At 46.4% G+C, this 22824-nt stretch overlaps 1 protein-coding gene across 1 annotated transcript in view; it reads right to left on the reverse strand.

Annotated features, from left to right (window-relative positions):
• col6a4a (collagen, type VI, alpha 4a) overlaps window positions 1-22824 on the reverse strand; it is an 81891-nt gene that overhangs the window by 17844 nt on the left and 41223 nt on the right. Inside the window, exons 12-30 of the mRNA XM_034553102.1 lie at window positions 14581-14681; window positions 13349-13957; window positions 12527-13114; window positions 11109-11675; window positions 10015-10635; window positions 9328-9888; window positions 8572-9129; window positions 7380-7958; window positions 6460-7038; window positions 6001-6356; window positions 5243-5321; window positions 4989-5134; window positions 2584-2676; window positions 1984-2037; window positions 1421-1492; window positions 878-904; window positions 759-803; window positions 518-571; window positions 1-48 (exon numbers count right to left, since the gene is read on the reverse strand). The exon at window positions 1-48 is cut by the window's left edge and continues 15 nt beyond it. Coding sequence (XP_034408993.1) covers window positions 1-48; window positions 518-571; window positions 759-803; window positions 878-904; window positions 1421-1492; window positions 1984-2037; window positions 2584-2676; window positions 4989-5134; window positions 5243-5321; window positions 6001-6356; window positions 6460-7038; window positions 7380-7958; window positions 8572-9129; window positions 9328-9888; window positions 10015-10635; window positions 11109-11675; window positions 12527-13114; window positions 13349-13957; window positions 14581-14656 — 5712 coding nt within the window. The 5' untranslated portion in view covers window positions 14657-14681. The remainder of the gene's footprint in view (window positions 49-517; window positions 572-758; window positions 804-877; window positions 905-1420; window positions 1493-1983; window positions 2038-2583; window positions 2677-4988; window positions 5135-5242; window positions 5322-6000; window positions 6357-6459; window positions 7039-7379; window positions 7959-8571; window positions 9130-9327; window positions 9889-10014; window positions 10636-11108; window positions 11676-12526; window positions 13115-13348; window positions 13958-14580; window positions 14682-22824) is intronic.

Consider the following 22824-nt stretch of genomic DNA (forward strand, 5'->3'; position numbering starts at 1 on the left):
TCCTCGCTGTCCTCTCAGACCCGCCTCCCCTCGGATCCCCGGGATGCCCTGAGGACGGAAGTTACTTAATATGAATGCTGATTGTTATGAAGCTTCATCAATCAAATGTATTATATTACCTTTAATTCAATCAATACATTGATTATAAGACTAATTATTGTAACATGATCATGTTCATAAATTATAATACAGTTGATTACTGTGAATATTAAACATGAATGAACAATATAACAACAGAATGTTTCTGTAAATAAACTGTTGACCATTTACAATAGAACATAAAATATAATGTTGGATTCTAGTTTGGCCATCGTTAAGGTAATGTGAATACAGAAATGAAATCTATATTTATATATATTTACATAAATATATATATATTTTTTTCATCCTTTATATATATATATATATATATATATATATATATATATATATATTGAAGGTCCAGGACTGTGAATGGTGTTCTGGTTCAATGAAGATGAAGTTCACATAAAGAGAAAATGTAAAAAAGGCATTTTACTGGGTTTCCTGGGTCTCCTCTTGATCCTCGACCTCCATCTTTTCCCGTCCGTCCCTACAGACACAGAACCAGAACCAGAATCAGCTCAGCACTGGAAATCCCTGTGCTCGGCTGGTTTCCTGAACACACCCACGCTCATTTCCTCCGTAAGGAAATCTTAAAGCTGAGCTTTGAGCTCAGAGGTCTTCATCAGCATGTTACATATATTATGTGAATGGATGAGCTGCTCTTGATCACTGACCTGTTCTCCATCGACCCCGTCCAGCCCAAACTCTCCTTGTTCTCCCTGTAACGATGAAGTCGAGTGTCACAGAAGATCAAACATCTCCTCATGTGACCTCAAGTAAGCGCCTCACTCACCCTGTTACCACGGAGTCCTCGGTAGCCCTGCAGAGAGAAACAGCAGCGGTCAGACTCTTCATCCTCCTCCTCCTCCTCCTCATCATCACCATCATCATCACCATCATCATCATCATCATCATCATCACCATCATCACCACCATCACCATCACCATCACCACCATCATCATCATCATCATCATCATCATCATCACCACCATCATCATCATCATCACCATCATCACCATCATCATCATCATCATCATCATCATCATCATCACCATCATCACCATCATCATCATCATCACCATCATCATCATCATCACCATCATCATCATCATCACCACCATCATCACCATCACCATCACCATCATCATCATCATCATCAACACCACCATCACCATCATCATCATCACCATCATCATCATCATCATCATCATCACCACCACCATCACCATCACCATCATCACCACCACCATCACCATCATCATCATCACCATCATCATCATCACCACCACCATCACCACCATCATCACCACCACAGTGGACGTGGCAGTAACATACCTTCGGTCCTCTGAGCCCAGAACAACCCTGGACCCCCTGAGGTCCAGCCGGTCCAGGACGGCCACGCTCCCCCTGCAGCACACAGATACAGTGAGGAGGAGGAAGAGGAGGAAGAAGAAGAGGAAGAGGAATAGGGGAAGGAAGAGAAGAAGCAGTAGATCTGAAGTTCAGCTGCTGGTTGACTCAGTTCAGTTTAATCACTGGACTTAGTGGACTCAGTGGACTCACTCAGTGGACTTAGTGGACTCAGTGGACTCACTCAGTGGACTTAGTGGACTCAGTGGACTCACTCAGTGGACTTAGTGGACTTAGTGGACTCGGTGGACTGTGATCATTAAACTTAAAGTTATCAAGCTCCTCTTTTATGGAACCAGCTTCCACTTTCAGTCCGGGAGGCAGACACAGTCACCTCATTTAAGAATAGACTTAAGACTGGACTCAGTGGACTTAGTGGACTCAGTAAACCCACTGGAATCCTGATGATCATCTAGTCCAATGAACTGGAGCCTTGAACCGATGAAGATGAAGTTTAAAGTGATTGAAAGTAATGAAGAAGCACTTACAGCGAGGCCTTCGTCTCCGGGGAACCCGGGGAACCCGTTCTGTCCAGACAAACCCTGTTCAGAAGACACACAGCATCAGAGTCCTATCGGTCCTCCAGGAGGACCTGAAGACCAGCAGCTACAGACCTGTCCAATCTGGTTCTTCTATAGTTTAAAGAAACTCAGTGATGATTTTGTTTTAGGTCTGTCATAACATTTTATAATGTAATTTATTATAATATTAATTTGTAATAAAATAAAAATAAATAACATTTATAAAATTAAATGAAATATGACAATGAATTAATAATTATATAACTAAAATGAGAATAAATAAAAATGTATAAAAAAATAAAATATGACAATAAATAAATATTTATATGACCAAAATATAAAATTAAGATAAACATATTTATAAAATAAAATAATGTCATGTAACAGATGTTTAATATGCTTTGTTCAGTGTTTTAATCCGAAGAGGTAAGAACATGAACCCTGAAGGAAAGTCTAAGGACTCCCATGATCCTTCACTGCTCCTCCACGTCACCAGACTGGCTGAGATAATGAAGTAAATCATCAGAGTGGGACCACAGGCATGTTCCAGGTGTGTCTTCCAGTCACCTTTGACCCCGGGGGGCCCCGAGAGCCTCGGGCGCCTTCATGTCCTGAACATTTGCACATGACGTTGCAGCACTCCCTGTCTGACACTGAGTCCTGCAGAGAGACAGAGGGCAGAAAGCAATTAAACGGCTAAAATCCAAGAAATATGAAGTGAACTCTGGCTTTACAGTTCTGTTTTATTAGATTAGATTAGAAAACTTTATTAATCCCCAATGGGGAAACTCATTTGCCACCAAAAATGCGTACAGACAACAATAGACACAGTCCACAGAGCACAACAGACTACGAGGAACAAACAAAACCAGAAGATGCCCCATAAAACATGACCATCAGAAAGATGCTAAGTCTATATCTAAAAACACCTAAAGGTGTTCATTAAAAAAATCAAACTGCTGCCGGAACAAAGGACCTTCTGAGAGGTTCAGTGGAACACTGAGGTCTCCTGAGTCTCAGTGAAAGACCTTCTGAGTGGTTCAGTAGAACACTGAGGCCTCCTGAGTCTCAGTGAAAGACCTTCTGAGTGGTTCAGTAGAACACTGAGGCCTCCTGAGTCTCAGTGAAAGACCTTCTGAGTGGTTCAGTAGAACACTGAGGTCTCCTGAGTCTCAGTGAAAGACCTTCTGAGTGGTTCAGTAGAACACTGAGGCCTCCTGAGTCTCAGTGAAAGACCTTCTGACTGGTTCAGTAGAACACTGAGGCCTCCTGAGTCTCACTGAAAGACCTTCTGGGTGGTTCAGTAGAACACTGAGGACTCCTGAGTCTCACTGAAAGACCTTCTGGGTGGTTCAGTAGAACACTGAGGCCTCCTGAGTCTCACTGAAAGACCTTCTGAGTGGTTCAGTAGAACACTGAGGCCTCCTGAGTCTCAGTGAAAGACCTTCTGAGTGGTTCAGTAGAACACTGAGGACTCCTGAGTCTCACTGAAAGACCTTCTGGGTGGTTCAGTAGAACACTGAGGCCTCCTGAGTCTCAGTGAAAGACCTTCTGGGTGGTTCAGTAGAACACTGAGGCCTCCTGAGTCTCAGTGAAAGACCTTCTGAGTGGTTCAGTAGAACACTGAGGCCTCCTGAGTCTCACTGAAAGACCTTCTGGGTGGTTCAGTAGAACACTGAGGCCTCCTGAGTCTCACTGAAAGACCTTCTGGGTGGTTCAGTAGAACACTGAGGACTCCTGAGTCTCACTGAAAGACCTTCTGAGACCTTCTGAGTGCGCTCACTAAATGCGGGGCTACTTGTGGTTCCTAGAGTCCTAAAAAGTAGGATGGGAGCAAGAGCCTTCAGTTATCAAGCTCCTCTTTTATGGAACCAGCTTCCACTTTCAGTCCTGGAGGCAGACACAGTCACCTCATTCAAGAATAGACTTAAGACTTTCCTGTTTGATAGTGCTTATAGTTAGGGCTGAATCAGGTTTGCCCTGGTCCAGCCCCTTGATATGCTGCTATAGGCTTATAGGCTGCTGGGGGATGTTTTAGGATACACTGAGCACCTATCTCCTCTTCTCTCTCTCCTTATGGATGAATTTACATCTCTCCATTTCACCTTATTAACTCTGCTTCCTCCCCGGAGTCGTTGTGACTTCACGTCTCATAGGGTCCATTGGACCTGGAGGTGTCTGATGCTGGTGAGCCGGCCTCCCACCTTGGCCCTGCTGATGCCCCGCCCCCTCCTCTCTACCTCCTTCTGTTTCATGGATTGGAGTTCCATTCATACATTGTCATATTCATGTAATGTGTTTATGTAACTTTGTAAATGCTGTTCATTCTCTACACATGACATCTATTCATCTGTCCATCCGGGGAGAGGGATCCTCCTCTGTTGCTCTCCTGAAGGGTTCTTCCCTTTTTTCCCTGTCAAAGGTTATTTTTGGGGAGTTTTTCCTGATTCGATGTGAGGTCAAAGGTCAGGGATGTCGTATGTGTACAGATTGTAAAGCCCTCTGAGGCAAATTTGTAATTTGTGATATTGGGCTATACAAAATAAACTGAATTGAATTGAATTGAATAGAGACATTAACTACAAAGAGACAAACAACAACCTCATATAGACATAAAGCAACTACAAATAGAAAAATAACAACCACATAGAGACATAAAGCAACTACAAAGAGACAAACAACAACCACATAGAGACAAACAACTACAAAGAGACAAACAACAACCACATAGAGACATTAAACAACTACAAGACTAAAAAGAGATAAAAAAACAACGTCAAAGAGACAACTAGAAAGTACAAAACTACAAAATAAATCAGCATATTCCCAGATTTTATGACATATAAATGAAATGTTATTGTCTTGTAGAGATCTGCCCGATCAGAAATGTAACAACATGTGACAGACACTTTTTGGTAAAGTGTCTCAGTTGTGAGGGAAGCGTCTGTTGTAACTGAACACAAACTACTCACGATCTGCTGGAGGACGGTGCTGCCGATGCTTGTCATGCCAATGCTGAGAGGAAGCTTGTAGCCGAATCCTCGTCCAAACTCCACCATCTGCAGCTGGGCGGGGTCTCGGGCCCCTTCCAGGGCCACTATCAGCAGAGCGCTGACCCCTGCAGAAGAATATATAGTTATAGACATAGACATAATCTAAAAATAATGATGTGATCATAAAGAGAAGGAATGCAAATCGTGGCCATATTGGGTCTCCCAGGTTTTACCAGACTGTCGCAGAAGCTCTGATTCCTGCTCCAGTTTCATCACGTCCTCATCGAGTCCGTCTGAGAAGATCACCAGCACCTGAGGGTTCACATGTCAGACGAATTAAAAGCTACATCTCATTTATTCAAGTGAAGACACATCTAACATGGTTCTCCATCTTGGAGAATAGAAACAGGGTAAAGCAGCTTCATCAACCTTCAATTTTCAAGATAAATTACTTTACTGCACTATTTAAATCTTCAGGTTTCTTTAGAGTGAAAGTGATACAGGCTATATAGTGACGGAATTTTCATCAATACATTGAAGACTCCATAAAATGATGGATGCTTTGGTTTATCCCCCTGGGTAAACCAAAGCAAGCTCTAACAAAACCTTTCTAACAAAAGTCTCACAGACTGGAGGACACTTGCACTTGTTCATACATTTATGGTTTGTTAAATCCCATATTGGCGGGATATTTGTGGTTTGGCATCAAAGGTCGGTCATTTTGATCAGAGTCGTCAGATTCTAGATGACAAGTGGACTCATATTTAGTTTAGCTGAATTACAGCTAAAATTACACACTGAAACATCTGGTGGACTGAGCTACAGGTCCCAGCTGCTCAGTTCGGTTCTCTTCAGCAGAAAACGATATGGAAGGATGTAACAGCTGGAGAGACAGTGTACTGGGTGAAACTACAGCTGGAATAATATCTGTACTCTAAATACTCTCTCTTCTCAGTCCAACTCAAATCTGTATTGTGTGTGTCAGACTCACCTTCACGCCAGCTTGGGACTGGGCACTGAACTTCTTCCTTAAGGCCTTCAGCAGGTCAGTGTTGAAGTAAGTGGGCTCTGCCAAATTCAAGGTCATGACTTTATTCACCACGTCTTTGCTGTAGCCTTCAAAGTTGAAGTCGTAGATGGAGCGTCCATCTTGTGCCACCACTTTATAGGCGATGTTGGTCTTCACAGGTTCTGGACCGACGCAGCACAGACCTTGAACTGAAGAAACGTAACGGGCGATCTCTGGCAGGAAAGCCTCGAGCTTGGCGTGGCCGCTGACCAGCATCTCGCCAGGAGCTCTGTTTTCCCGAGAAATATCGAATCCCATGACGATATCAATGCTGCAGGCTGAAGCAGAGGGAAACACGTCTTTACCTTTGGCAGCCAGAGACTCAGAAATACGGTGGGAAAGAAGGGGGACAGAGAGGCAAAAGCACACTTTTCAACTCACCACTGGGATCTTTGATGGGTTTAGATTTGCAGATCGTATCCACCACCTTTTGTTTGATCTTTTCCAAGCTGCCGAAGCTCTGCACAGTAAACAACCTCTCTGGAGTGCCAGTGATCTGCAGGAGCTCTAGATCGTGGACGTTTCCAATGCCGATGGCAAAAACCTCGATCCCTAGAGCCCTGAGACGGTCTGCTGCATCCTCAACGTCATCCTGCGATTCACCATCTGTGATCAGCACCAGATTCTGTGAGACCCCTTCAGATCTTCGGCTGCCCTGTGACGCCTCAAAATATTTCCTGATGGAGTCCAGGGCCACGCCAATGTTGGTGCCTCCTCCGAGCTGCTCCATGTCCAAGATGTGCTTGGTCACAGCTTGCTCGCTGTAAAACTTGTTGAGGTAAAACTCTTTCTGGAAAGTGTTGCTGAACTGGGCAAGTCCTACACGCACAAAAGTTTCACTGACTTTAAAGCTGTTCACCAGTCCTGTGGTGAACTGCTTCATGGTGGTGTAGTCATTTGGGCTGATGCTGCCAGACTGATCGATGAGGAAGACCAGGTCAGCCTGCTGTTTCTCACAAACTGTGAGATCAAAGAGAAGAAATGTATCCACATTACTAATAAATAATCAAGCCATAGACTTCAAGCTCATTTAACATTCCTTCTTGGTAGCTTTCAACAATCGGATTCACTGTGGTTGGGGGCTCTATGCTCATATTGCCACTATAAACACTAATCTAAGATAATCAGTAAATAATATGATCCCATTTAGAGCCCAATCAAAGAATTGCTCGGAAGTAATTATTGGCTGACATACATACATTGCAAAGCTAGAAAGAAGGTTCTTAATGATGCTCTGAATATTTACGGATTACCATCTCGATTCGGCGAGGATGAGGTGCTATGACACGTGGGCCTCTTACCTGGCTTGGTGGAATTGCAGAGGACATGAGTAATATTCTTGTACAGCGTTTCCAGGGCATCAAAGTTATCCACATAGAAAACTCTGGACGTGTCGTGACCAGACATGATCTCCAGCTGTGTCCTGTTGGCTCCTTCAACTCCGATACTGAAGACACTGATCCCTTTGTCTTGCAGTGCCACAGATGGAGGGACCAGACTGTTACGGTCAGTAGCGTCACCATCTGTGATCACCACAAGAATCTGTGGCACCTGAAGACCCGCCCGACCACCATGTGCATCGTTGAAGAACTCTAAAGAGTATGCCAAAGCCTTGCCAGTGTAGGTGTCTCCATATGGGGACTTCAGTGCTGATATTGCTTTAAGAACCTCTCGTTTGGAGTTGTACGTTTTCAGAGTAAAAACAGATTTGGGGTTGTTGGAGTAAAGAATTACCCCGAAGCGAGTCAGGTCCTTGCCAACAGTGGTTTGGTTCACCATTGACGCCATAAACTTCTGCATGCTTCTGAACTTGCTCAGGGTTATGCTTGTGGAGCCGTCAACCAGGAAAATAATGTCAGCTCTTTCTGTCTTCTTACACTCTGGTTGTAGATAAAAGGATAGAGAGCAAATGGGGTCAAAGGGAGATGTAGCAGGATGAGCCATGAACATGAAAAGGAATCACCTCAACATTTATACGCTTGTTTGCCATCCACACACTTTAAAGCTGACTTATTTAGATGTTCAGCTAGCAAACAAAATGGTAAATGGTAAATAGACTGTAGTTGTATTTCTCTTTTCTAGTCTTCCGACTACTCAAAGTGCTTCAACACTACATGTCATCATTCACCTATTCACACCCATTTATACACTGATGGTAGGAGTTACCGTGCAAGGTGCCACCTGCCCATCAGGACTAACTCACATTCATACTCATTCACACGCCGTAGAACAGCTATGGGAGCAACATGAGGTTAAGTGTCAAGCCTAAGGACACATGGACTAGTGGAGCCGGGGATCGAACTAACGATCTTCTGATTGAAGGATGATCCACTCTACCAATAAGTCTTAAGACAGATCGCCAATGCAAATCCTCAATATTCCAATAGTAGATGTAAGTCAAAGAGTTTAAGACAAAAGAGGGGGAATTGTTGTCTTAAAAACATTTAAGCTCAATCACTGAATTGATTGGATGTTTCAGTCCATATGTCTTACCTCTCTCTGGATCACAGAGCTCCATGGCGACCTGACTCTCCAAGTCCTTCAGAGCATCAAAGTTCCTCTCAGCATAAGTCCTGTCTGGTGAACCGCTAATCTCCAGCAGCTGGGTGGTGTTGGCGTCCACCACTCCGATGGCGTAGACCAACACTCCCTTGGCCCTCAGAGCCTCGGCTGGGCCTTTGACCTGGTCTTGGGCCTCACCGTCTGTTATCACTATCAGCCTCTGCCTCATGTCAGGACGCCCTCCTTTGGTTGTATCAAAGTACTGCGACACATCAGTAATGGCTCCACCTGTGAGTGTGCCGCCACCAACCTGCTGCATGTCATCGATGGCTTTGGACATGTCTTCCTTGCTGTAGTAGAGGTTGAGGGGGAAGGCTAGTTGTTGGACAGTGCTGAACTGCATGACACCAACGTGCAGCTTGTTCTGCCCGATGACGGACTTGCCGATGACAGATTTCATGAATTCTTTCATTTTCTCGTAGTCTTGTGGAAATATGCTCCCAGAACTGTCAATCAAGAAAAGGAGGTCGCCTGGTGTGTCTTTACAAGCTGTGGACACAGTAGAACGGACATGTTAGTGTGGCATTCCTCTTTTTTCCTGCTAATCTTGCCTGGGGCCCTTTTTTATAAAAATGTAATGTACTATCTTATGTAGAAAACAAAGGGCCTCTCAACTATCAGCTGTCCAACGCTAATGTGTATGTTGCCCTGAACTGACATACAGAACATCTCGTCCAGCACTCTTACCGTCTTGAGAACAGATGTCTGTGATGATGTCGTCCTTGATGGGCCTCAAAGCATCAAAATTATTGACAAAGAAAGTCCTCTTGGGGTCACCGGCAATCTCTCCCAGCTCAACAGCATCTGCATTTTTCACCCCAATGGCATAGACGATGACGCCCTGCGCCCTCAGCTTTTCTGCGGGAGCCTTGACCTCATCTGAGGATTTTCCATCGGTGATGACCACCAGGTACTCCGGGACTTTGTGTCCACGAGTTACCATGGCTCTATCAAAGTGCGGGCCCATGAATTCCAGAGCTCTTCCCGTCTCTGTCCCACCTCCTATTTGCCTAATTCCCTCTACGGCTTTCTCCAATGTCTTTGCATTGGCGTACTCTGTCAGATCAAATTCTAAATCTGCCGAATCTGCGTATTTTACAACCCCCATGCGGACATGTTGTGGCCCAATACGGAAGGTATGTAGAAACTCAGTAATGAACATCTTCATGTCTTTAAAGTCTTTGGGGTAAATGCTTCCTGAGTGATCAATCAGGAAGAAGATGTCAGCTTCATCCGTTTGTACACAGCCTGGAAAAGTAAAAGAAATGCATTATGATCCATGCTATAAATGCTTCCAACTCTTTAAACTTTGACCTACAACATATTTCAGACGTATTCAACAAAGCCAGTTATAAAACAAACACTGGTTCATACCTTCTTTGATGCCAGTTCTTCTTGTACTGATTGAGACTGCTTGCCGAAGGATGTTATGGCAGAGGATTTTCTGCAAGCTCTGCTCTAGTGATTTCAGTTTGGCAAAACTGTCCACAATAAACTTGTGCTTATGGGATGGATAAGACGCCATCTCCACCAGCTGGGCATCGTTGGCATCTTTGACCCCTACTGCGTAAACGGTGATACCATCTCGACGAAGATTAGCTGCTGCTGTGCTCACGTTGTCTTGCGATTCACCGTCTGTGATCACCACCGCCACCTGCTGGACACCCTTTGCTCTCCTGCTTCCTCTTTGTGGGATAAAAACCTCTTTCAGGGCATACTTTAAGGCCTCTCCAGTGTTCGTACCACCTCCACGATAAGGCAGGATCTTGATGAACTTCAGCAACTCCTTCTTGTCATTGAAGGTGTTCAGGTAAACCTGTGCTGTGGACTTCTCGTTGTACGTAACGATGCCCACTCGGACTCGAGAGGGACTGACTTCCAGGCCGCTCACAACCGAGTGGAGGAAAGTCCGCACCAGCTGGAAGTTGGGGGTCCCAATGCTTCCAGACTCATCAACGATGAACACGATGTCGGCCAATTTGGCTGCTTTGCAATCTGTGAAAGGGTTGAATTACCACAAAATCGTTATTAATAATTCACAGAACTGCTCAACCAGTCACAAACAATTCCAGATGAAATATGAAAGACAGACTAAGGTGAGGAATGCTCATTTCATTAGACAATTGTTTACATTCTGTATTTCTTGCTGTGTTCAGACTTTATGCATTTAATGGAGGCTAGTACGGTGAAACCGTAGAGGGCTACAGCAAAACAATGCAGGTATTCAAGGTTCAAAGTAGAGTCTGCTCAGGTGTGCCGACTGACAGCTATGGCCCTCTGAAATGTTAAAATCTAAAACTTAAAGAAGGGCCAGTGGAGTGAAACACACTTTCAGGAAGACAGGTATATGATCACCTCAGATCTCAGGTGTGCAATAGACAAACATAACATCAAAGTAATCAAACTGGTCAGTAAGAAACGTCTTACATGCCAGAGAGAGAGGGGGTTAAATACAAAAATGATTTCACCTCCAGTGAGAATGGTCTCCAGCTCCTCTCTTTCAAAGATAGCCCTGAGTGCGGGTACATTGGTGATGGACTCGTAGATGTACGGTGCAGTCGCAACGAGGCGCATCTCCTGCATGGATGCACCAACACTCATGCCCACCACAGTAACTCCTGAGGATTTGATCAGACGTGACTCCCTATACACGGGATCATCAGATTCTTTTCCACTGATAACAACCAGGAACTGTCGGTAGCCTTGGTCCGCCCGGCTCCCTGCCTCAGTGGTGAAAAGGTTTGTGCTGGCAAACTCCAAAGCGCTGCCCAGTTTACGAGGCTCGTTGGGTTGCAGTCTTCGCTGGCGGAAACGCTTGACAGCGGTCTGAGTATCCTCTTTGGTTTGGAGGGCATTGAGAAGAAATTCAACCCTGATATCCGGACCGTACTGGGCCAAGCCCAGACGGTAGGCGGATGCTCCAATGTTTAGCTGATTGACCAGTCGGGTTAGGAGGGTCCTGACCTGCTGGAAGTCTGTTGGAGACATGCCACTGTCCACCAGGAAGAAGATGTCTGCAAACCTTTCTGCCAAGGCTGAAAGAAAACAAACCAAAGAACAGTGAGAGGATCTGCTGTTATGGAAGAAACTTTTTAAACTGTAATGTAGTTATTCAAGATCAACTTGCATCTTGCCCACCAACTACAAGATACTGAGTCAGGAGATATGACTTTGCTTTTAGCATTATTTCATATTTAGTAATTAGTGTCTTAAGAATGGGCCCCCGTACTCATTAGCAGGTACATATACTATTCTTCTTCTCACAGGTTGCAAAGGCAGGTAAATCCCAAATTAACAGACAGAAAAGGACTCCAAATTCTGGTCGAATGGAATTGAAAAATCAACAAGCACTATGCTAAAAGCAAATAGTAATCCTTATCTGGAGGCCTTTTCCCAGCCAATGAACTATTTCTGTGGGAAACTAAAGTTCAATACAGTCTGTCCGCATTCCAAGCAAAGTCTGTTTCTTAATGTTGGCTGACCTCAAACTGGAAGCAGAGCTGCAGAGCATTCATGTGTTTGTATGTGGACTCAAAGCACTTGAAGTGTTATGTGGAACAATTAATGCTTTAAAGTCAAAGGAGCATGTATTTATATAACACAGTATAATGTCAGATCCACAAGGTAGAGAGACCTGGTTTGCCTGTGAATACCGCCTTAATGTCACAATAGCTCTTTTTTAATCTGTCTATTAAAAGTACTCCAACTCTATGAAAGTACAATAATACTTTTCTGGAGTAGCTGAGGCTCTGTGTTTCCATTCAATCAGTTATGTGTTGCAAGCTGCTAGACACCTCTCGCTGCTCGTAAAGTTACTTTTCAGTTGCTTCTGAACATTGCAACAAACACGCATGGGTAATTGTTTTCCTCTTCTTGTTTGCCTTACCTTGCCTCTGGTCCTCCACAGAGATGCAAACAGTGTGCAGCAGACGATCTTTCAGCATCTTCAGAGCCTGGTAGTTAGCAATGGAGGACAAGAAGCGATCTGGAGGCCGGTTAGCGATGGACTCCAGCTCCTTCCGGTTAGCTTCTCCCACCCCGATGCCAAACACGATGACTCCGTGCTGCCTCAGGCTTTTGGCAGGCGCATTCACATCGTCCGTGGAGTCTCCATCTGTGATGACCACAGCGATCTGAGGCACCCGTTGGCTGGCTCGGCTCCCCGCATCCTCTGTGAAATAGTTATTTTGGAGGTATGTGATGGCTTCGCCTGTTTCCGTGCCTCCTGTTTGGTAGGAAAGGGCTTCCACTGCAGCCAGCAGGGAATTCTTGTCCATGTGATCCTTCAGCAGGAACTCTGTGGTAGTTTCATCGCTGTACTGAGCCAAGCCGATCCGAACCTTGTCAGGGCCGATGTCCAGGCCGTTGACTATGCTACGGAGAAACTGCCGGATCTCCTGAAAGTTACTGATGCCGATGCTGGAAGAGCCGTCGACCAGGAAGACGATGTCGGCCACCGTGGCTTTGGCACATTCTGGACAGGAGGGAGAACAAAGTCAGCATGTGGAGCAACAACTGTGTGTGAGCTTGTGTACCCATTCACAATATCTGTTTTACACCATCTCTGAATTCTTAAGGTTTATGAGCTTTCATGGTCAAGGTGACTTTTCTGACTGACAGAGTGAATTCTGTTACATACTGTATGGAAACTCATATGAAAGTAATACTCACTGAATCACCAGGGGCTGTGTGGTATGAAACGTTTTACCTTGAGACAATTGCAGGAGTTGTCGTTTGACTTCCTCTACAGTTGTGCAGAGCGTCTGGACAATGCTCTGAGAGATCCCCTGCAGTGCTGCAAAGTCAGACACGCTGTAGACGTGCTGGCTGTGAGGCTCATTGGCTATCTCTGTCAGCTGGTCTTCATCTGCATCTTTGATACCAATCGCATACAAAACAATTCCCTTTCTCTTCAGGTCTTGAGCGTGGGACTCTACGTTGTCCTGTGATTTGCCGTCAGTGATCACCACAGCGATCTGCGGCACATTCTGGCCCCCTCGGCTTCCGGCTTTCTCCACAAAGTGCTCATTCAGCATGAAGTCCAAGCCGAGCCCCGTCTGGGTGCCGCCTCCCATGTAAGGTAAGCTGCTGATGTATTGGAGGATGTCCTTCTTGCTCTGGTAGGTGTTGAGCAGGAACTCGCTGCGTGGAGTGGTGCTGTACTGAACCAGCCCGATACGGACCTGCTCAGGCCCAACATCGAAGCTGTTGACCAGCGTGGACAGAAACTGACGGATCTGTTGGAAGTTTTCGGTGCCGATGCTCCACGACCCATCCACCATGAAGACGATGTCGGCTACAGCTTCTTGAGTGCAGACTAAGAGGGAAGGTTGTCATGTAATGGAGAGGTCTTGAGAGGGCCTCAAGGAGAGCGCTAAGCACAGAGCAGCTCTTGGTTCTTAGAAAGCGTGCCAGTCAAAGGTGAAAAGCATCAGCGTGATTGGGTTGTTTGTGATGTGTGCAAGCCAGAGGGGAGAAAGGTGAGCAGCTCGACAGGGATCTACTCTGACAGCACTCACCTTCAAGTGCACTCTGGGATGCACAATGTGAGGAAAGGGAAACCAAGTTGTGAGGCTTACAGCTGATGTTCACCTCCTTCAGACAGTGTTGGTCAGACAAAGTTCAGACAAATTGCTGATCCAACTCGACCATACCTCCTTACATACCTTTTTCAGTGTTCTCTTACTTTGAGTTATTCCTAGAAACACCAAATTAAATATATATGTTGCCTAACCTTAAACCCTCTCTGAACGAGCCAGATGATTTGTGCTGTTGTGAACCAGTGAATGCATCGTGATCGAGTGCTCAGCAGACAGTGGTGCAGGGTTAGTAACGGTGCTCTGTGTTACATACACAGTGGTCCTACAGATGCTTTGTGCCATGATGCTTTTATGTGCTGGTATGCAGGAAGTTAAATCACCGCTGCATAATCACACCCACCTGTTTTCTCAGCGGTGTTGCAGTAGAAACACACTGCCATGATGAGGCTGAGGAGAAGACCCCGCCTCCCCTCCATCCTGCAATGGCTCTCTGGTTTCTCTCTGCAACACAAAGAGAAAGGAGAACATGAAAGCAGAAGGTCTGTTTCCCATCAGTCGCAGTGGGGTTCACAGACATGAGAACAGGCCACGCCCACCTCGACTCCACATGAAGAAAGTTAGTTAGAATGAAACCCTTCGGTGCTGTAGTGTGTTGGGTTGCTCACACATTTTTGGAAGCGGCGCATTAAAAGAGGATTTTACTGAAACTTTTGATGTGTGTGCCAAAGTATTTGGTAGTGGGAGAAATATTGAGATAATTGACTGCTGTAAAATGAAGTACTGAGTCATAGTGTTAGATCTGAGTCTTCAAACTGTTTACCACGACATTGAAGTGATTTAGATACAGACTGATAATTAATGTGCCGACTGGTGTCGTGTAGACAGAGACGTCTTCAGGTCCAACTTTTAAAGCGCCACAGATTACCAAACACTGCATGTATATTTAGATATTCATTCATCATTTTAAGGGTCGTTCACAGCCTGGTCGTTCACAGCCTGGTCGTTCACAGTCTGGTCGTTCACAGCCTGGTGGTTCACAGCCTGGTCGTTCATATCCTGGTCGTTCACAGTGTGGTCATTCACAGCCTGGTCGTTCACAGCCTGGTCGTTCACAGCCTGGTCGTTCACAGCCTGGTCGTTCACAGCCTGGTCGTTCATATCCTGGTCGTTCACAGCCTGGTCGTTCACAGCCTGGTCGTTCATATCCTGGTCGTTCACAGCCTGGTCGTTCACAGCCTGGTCGTTCACAGTGTGGTGGTTCACAGCCTGGTCGTTCACAGTGTGGTCGTTCACAGCCTGGTCGTTCACAGCCTGGTCGTTCACAGCCTGGTCGTTCACAGCCTGGTCGTTCACAGTGTGGTGGTTCACAGCCTGGTCGTTCACAGTCTGGTCGTTCATATCCTGGTCGTTCACAGTCTGGTCGTTCACAGCCTGGTCGTTCACAGCCTGGTCGTTCACAGCCTGGTCGTTCATATCCTGGTCGTTCACAGTCTGGTCGTTCATATCCTGGTCGTTCACAGCCTGGTCGTTCATATCCTGGTCGTTCACAGCCTGGTCGTTCACAGTGTGGTGGTTCACAGCCTGGTCGTTCACAGTCTGGTCGTTCACAGCCTGGTCGTTCACAGCCTGGTCGTTCATATCCTGGTCGTTCACAGCCTGGTCGTTCACAGTGTGGTGGTTCACAGTCTGGTCGTTCACAGCCTGGTCGTTCACAGCCTGGTCGTTCACAGCCTGGTGGTTCACAGTGTGGTCGTTCACAGCCTGGTCGTTCATAGCCTGGTGGTTCACAGTGTGGTGGTTCACAGCCTGGTCGTTCATAGCCTGGTGGTTCACAGTGTGGTCGTTCACAGCCTGGTGGTTCACAGCCTGGTGGTTCACAGTGTGGTCGTTCACAGCCTGGTCGTTCATAGCCTGGTGGTTCACAGTGTGGTGGTTCACAGTGTGGTCGTTCACAGCCTGGTGGTTCACAGCCTGGTCGTTCACAGCCTGGTCGTTCACAGTGTGGTGGTTCACAGTCTGGTCGTTCACAGTGTGGTCGTTCACAGCCTGGTCGTTCACAGTCTGGTCGTTCACAGCCTGGTGGTTCACAGCCTGGTCGTTCATATCCTGGTCGTTCACAGTGTGGTCATTCACAGCCTGGTCGTTCACAGCCTGGTCGTTCACAGCCTGGTCGTTCACAGCCTGGTCGTTCACAGCCTGGTCGTTCATATCCTGGTCGTTCACAGCCTGGTCGTTCACAGCCTGGTCGTTCATATCCTGGTCGTTCACAGCCTGGTCGTTCACAGCCTGGTCGTTCACAGTGTGGTGGTTCACAGCCTGGTCGTTCACAGTCTGGTCGTTCACAGCCTGGTCGTTCACAGCCTGGTCGTTCACAGTGTGGTGGTTCACAGCCTGGTCGTTCACAGCCTGGTCGTTCACAGCCTGGTCGTTCACAGCCTGGTCGTTCACAGTGTGGTGGTTCACAGCCTGGTCGTTCATATCCTGGTCGTTCACAGCCTGGTCGTTCACAGCCTGGTCGTTCACAGTGTGGTGGTTCACAGCCTGGTCGTTCACAGTCTGGTCGTTCACAGCCTGGTCGTTCACAGCCTGGTCGTTCACAGCCTGGTCGTTCACAGTGTGGTGGTTCACAGCCTGGTCGTTCACAGTGTGGTGGTTCACAGCCTGGTCGTTCACAGCCTGGTCGTTCACAGCCTGGTCGTTCACAGCCTGGTCGTTCACAGTGTGGTGGTTCACAGCCTGGTCGTTCACAGTCTGGTCGTTCATATCCTGGTCGTTCACAGTCTGGTCGTTCACAGCCTGGTCGTTCACAGCCTGGTCGTTCACAGCCTGGTCGTTCACAGCCTGGTCGTTCATATCCTGGTCGTTCACAGCCTGGTCGTTCACAGTGTGGTGGTTCACAGCCTGGTCGTTCACAGTCTGGTCGTTCACAGCCTGGTCGTTCACAGCCTGGTCATTCATATCCTGGTCGTTCACAGCCTGGTCGTTCACAGTGTGGTGGTTCACAGTCTGGTCGTTCACAGCCTGGTCGTTCACAGCCTGGTCGTTCACAGCCTGGTGGTTCACAGTGTGGTCGTTCACAGCCTGGTCGTTCATAGCCTGGTGGTTCACAGTGTGGTGGTTCACAGCCTGGTCGTTCATAGCCTGGTGGTTCACAGTGTGGTCGTTCACAGCCTGGTGGTTCACAGCCTGGTGGTTCACAGTGTGGTCGTTCACAGCCTGGTCGTTCATAGCCTGGTGGTTCACAGTGTGGTGGTTCACAGTGTGGTCGTTCACAGCCTGGTGGTTCACAGCCTGGTCGTTCACAGCCTGGTCGTTCACAGTGTGGTGGTTCACAGCCTGGTCGTTCATAGCCTGGTGGTTCACAGTGTGGTGGTTCACAGTGTGGTCGTTCACAGCCTGGTGGTTCACAGCCTGGTCGTTCACAGTGTGGTCGTTCACATCCTGGTCGTTCACAGCCTGGTGGTTCACAGCCTGGTCGTTCACATCCTGGTCGTTCACAGCCTGGTCGTTCATAGCCTGGTCGTTCACAGTGTGGTCGTTCACAGCCTGGTCGTTCACAGCCTGGTCGTTCACAGTGTGGTCGTTCACAGCCTGGTCGTTCACAGCCTGGTCGTTCACAGCCTGGTCGTTCACAGCCTGGTCGTTCACAGCGTGGTGGTTCACAGGTCGTTTTTATAATCTTCAACCTTTTACTCTCAGACAATAATTCAATTCAATTCAGTTTATTTTTTATAGCCCAATATCACAAATCACAAACTCCCCTCAGAGGGCTTTACAATCTGTACACATACGACATCCCTGACCTTTGACCTCACATCGGATCAAGAAAAACTCCCCAAAAATAACCTTTGACAGGGAAAAAAGGGAAGAAACCTTCAGGAGAGCAACAGAGGAGGATCCCTCTCCCCGGATGGACAGATGAATAGATGTCATGTGACCAGATGAACAGAGTTACAGAGTTACATAAACACATTACATGAATATGACAATGTATGAATAACTTCTTGTTGTTATGTTACACATGGTGTACCATCACTCTCATGGAATCCCCCTCTGGCCGGCTCAAAGCAAGTGAAAGGAGAGTTGGATGTTTCAGGTCTCAGGATTCAAAGTGAAGCTGAGCTGTGAGTCTGGGGTTACGTTTGAAATGAATGAGTGTGAACGCATCGCAGGAACAGAGACAAAAACACTGCTGAATGTGTACGCCTTGATTTATGTGAGGCCGTTAAGTCAGAGCGTGTCACGTCGTGTGTGTGAGTGTGAGTGTGTGTGTGTGTGTGTGTGTGTGTGTTTCATGCCTGTGTTTGATTAGCTGCTAGAAGGCTGAAAGGAGGTTTTAATGTGGAGCATGTGAGGGTAATGAGAGCTGAGGGTCTCTCTGCAGCATTTACACGGACCCCCTCTATTTATTTAGCCAGAGAGAGGGGCCTCGTTGTTTAGGGTTGACATCATGCAGACAGGACTGAGTCACAGGTCTGGAGGTCAGGCCCAGGATCAGGATCAGGTTCAGGATCAGGACTGTAGCATAGGTCAGCTGTCCCCAACCGCGACCCGCGGACTGGTAGCGGGTCGCACAGAACGAGTGAATGAAAAAAAAAATATATATTTTGAAAAAGGACCGGATACATCCGTCTGTGCATCTCGCGTGAGTTTAGTCGCCGGACAAGTTGTGTTCATTCGCGTGCTGCGTTCACACCAAACGCGCGAGTGGATCCCATGCAAAGTGAGTGGATCCCATGCAAAGTGAGTGGATCCCGTGCAAAGTGAGTGGATCCCATGCAAAGTGAGTGGATCCCGTGCAAAGTGAGTGGATCCCATGCAAAGTGAGTGGATCCCGTGCAAAGTGAGTGGATCCCGTGCAAAGTGAGTGGAACCCATGCAAAGTGAGTGGATCCCGTGCAAAGTGAGTGGATCCCATGCAAAGTGAGTGGATCCCGTGCAAAGTGAGTGGATCCCGTGCAAAGTGAGTGCATCCCGTTAGACGATGGCTTATCTCCGTAAAAACAGTTATAACTTCCGCCTTGAAATAAATAAACACTATTTCTACTCTATAATTGTTGTGGAAATCCCACAAACGTCGGAACACCAGCCGCCCTCGTGTTTGGGTTCATCACCCGTCGCCACAACTCGGTGAATGTCACCGTCTTCTCCAGGAACTGCGTCTGGATGACTGCGGCTTCCAGCGCTACTTCAGGCTCAGCTGTGCAAACCGCTACGATGAGAGTGTCATTTCTTTCTCATTCAACAACGGCAGGACAGTGACGGGCGGAGCATCTCAACGCTGATTTTATTACGTCATATTTATTACGTCATATTTATTACGTCATATTTATTATGTCATATTTGTCGCCCACACTGTGAAGGCCGGTCCGTGAAAATATTGTCTGACATGAAACCGGACCGTGGCTCAAAAAAGGTTGGGGATCGCTGGCATAGGTGATCCTGCAGGTGAACACACAGTCTCTGAACCAGGAAACCACAGTACATAAGTTATTTAATCTAGCCATTTTCATCAAGATAATAATCAGCAATGAAAACAATATTTACAGCTAAAGGTTCCAGCTGTACAGAGACTTTAAGGTTCCATCTCATAGGGTCCATTGCACCTTATTAACTCTGCTTCCTCCCCGGAGTCTTTGTGACTTCACGTCTCATAGGGTCCATTGGACCTGGAGGTGTCTGATGCTGGTGAACCGGCCTCCCATTGGCTCTGCTGATGCCCCGCCCCCCCTCCTCTCTACCTCCTTCTGTTTCATGGATTGGAGTTCCATTCATACATTGTCATATTCATGTAATGTGTTTATGTAACTCTGTAACTCTGTTCATCTGGTCACATGACATCTATTCATCTGTCCATCCGGGGAGAGGGATCCTCCTCTGTTGCTCTCCTGAAGGTTTCTTCACTTTTTTCCCTGTCAAAGGTTATTTTTGGGGAGTTTTTCCTGATCCGATGTGAGGTCAAAGGTCAGGGATGTCGTATGTGTACAGATTGTAAAGCCCTCTGAGGCCTCTGTGATATTGGGCTATACAAAATAAACTGAATAGTTCAATTTGTTCAACAGTTCATTTTTTTTAAAGCCATGTGACTAAACTTCAATCTTCAGTCAGTTTTAAGAACCATTGAGGAAAGAATCCGAAAAATCAAACGAAGAGATGAAGAGGTGAGGGAAACTGATCTGAGAGCAGAACGGAGGTCAGTCAGAGAGCAGAACCTCTGTAAATTGATATGCTTTTGAAAAACACTAACATGTGGTGTCGGTCTGTCTTAATATTTGGAGAAAATTAAGCGGGAAGGCCCAAGGACACCCGGGTCCCCGGGGCTCCTGGATGTGCCCCCCCCCCCCCCCCCCCCCCCCCCCCCCGCCGCCCATGGAGCTGATTGCACTGTTTGAATGTTTGTGCTCTGGATAAACTAAACCGAGGAATTCCTTTTTTCAACATATGGATACTATCTTTGGACCGGCACTGATGGAAAACAGCCATGACGCCTCAGTGTGGAATGTGAACAGTGCGTTCCTTCAGACAAACATTCAGCCTCCACCGAGGAGTCCAGGGGCCTAATCCGGACAAGAAACATAGAAATGGGTTAATTTAACCGTGCTGTATGAATAATTCATCTGTCAACAGATATCCTGGAAATTCAAAGTTGATCTCAGTCCATAAAAGAACCCGTTTGAAAGTCAAGCAGCTTGTTTTACAGCAGCAGCAGAAGCTTTACGGCTCTGAGAGGGAATACAACATTACCTCCAGAGAATGTGGCATCGGCACCTCTCTGCTGGATATTGTTAATGTGTCTTTGCTAACAGGCCATGTACCACATTCCTTCAAAGTAGCTGTAATTAAACCTCTCCTGAAGAAGACCACTCTTAATCCAGAGGTGTTGGCTAACTACAGACCGATCTCTAACCTTCCCTTCCTCTCTAAGATCCTTGAGAAAGTAGTCGCAAATCAGTTGAGTGACTTTCTACATCAGAATAGTTTATTTGAGGAGTTTCAGTCAGGATTTAGAAAACACCACAGAGACAGCACTGGTGGAGATTACAAATGACCTCCTAAAGCATCAGATAAAGGACTCATCTCTGTACTGGTCTTGTTAGACCTTAGTGCTGATAAAGGACTCATCTCCGTACTGGTCTTGTTAGACCTTAGTGCTGTAAAGGACTCATCTCTGTACTGGTCTTGTTAGACCTTAGTGCTGATGAAGGACTCATCTCTGTACTGGTCTTGTTAGACCTTAGTGCTGAAAGGACTCCTCTGTACTGGTCTTGTTAGACCTTAGTGCTGATAAAGGACTCATCTCTACTGGTATTATTAGACCTTAGTGCTGATAAAGGACTCTTCTCTGTACTGGTCTTGTTAGACCTTAGTGCTGATAAAGGACTCATCTCCGTACTGGTCTTGTTAGACCTTAGTGCTGCGTTCGACACCATTGATCATGACATCCTATTACAGAGACTGGATCAGTCGATTGGCATTTCAGGTACCGCACTAAGTTGGTTTAAATCCTATTTATCAGATCGATCTCAGTTTGTATTTGTAAACGATGAAGCCTCAATGACCACCAACGTTAATCACGGAGTTCCACAAGGTTCTGTGCTTGGACCAATTTTATTTACCTTATATATGCTTCCTTTGGGCAATATTATCAGGAAACACTGCATAAACTTTCATTGCTATGCAGATGATACTCAATTATATCTATCGATCAAACCAGAGGAGACCAACCAGCTCGCTAAAATTCAAGAATGTCTTAAAGACATAAAAACATGGATGACCTGCAACTTGCTGATGTTAAACTCAGACAAAACTGAAGTTATTTTACTGGCCCTGAACACCTCAGAGATCAATTATCTGGTGATGTGGTTTCTGTAGATGGCATTGCCCTGACATCCAACACCACTGTAAAGAATCTCTAGTTATCTTTGACCCAGACTTGTCCTTTAACTCCCACGTTAAGCAAATCTCAAGGATTGCATTCTTTCATCTACGTAACATTTAAAAAATCAGGCACATCTTGTCTCAAAAAGATGCAGAAAAGCTGGAAGAGCCTTCAGTTATCAAGCTCCTCTTTTATGGAACCAGCTTCCACTTTCAGTCCGGGAGGCAGACACAGTCACCTCATTTAAGAATAGACTTAAGACTTTCCTCTTTAATAGTGCTTATAGTTAGGGCTGAATCAGGTTTGCCCTGGTCCAGCCCCTTGATATGCTGCTATAGGCTTATAGGCTGCTGGGGGATGTTTTAGGATACACTGAGCACCTATCTCCTCTTCTCTCTCTCCTTATGGATGAATTTACATCTCTCCATTGCACCTTATTAACTCTGCTTCCTCCCCGGAGTCGTTGTGACTTCACGTCTCATAGGGTCCATTGGACCTGGAGGTGTCTGATGCTGGTGAGCCGGCCTCCCCCATTGGCCCTGCTGATGCCCCTCCCCCCTCCTCTCTACCTCCTTCTGTTTCATGGATTGGAGTTCCATTCATACATTGTCATATTCATGTAATGTGTTTATGTAACTCTGTAACTCTGTTCATCTGGTCACATGACATCTATTCATCTGTCCATCCGGGGAGAGGGATCCTCCTCTGTTGCTCTCCTGAAGGTTTCTTCCCTTTTTTCCCTGTGAAAGGTTATTTTTGGGGAGT

This window comes from Cyclopterus lumpus, chromosome 16 (genome assembly GCF_009769545.1).
Source record: "Cyclopterus lumpus isolate fCycLum1 chromosome 16, fCycLum1.pri, whole genome shotgun sequence".
NCBI lineage: Eukaryota > Metazoa > Chordata > Actinopteri > Perciformes > Cyclopteridae > Cyclopterus > Cyclopterus lumpus.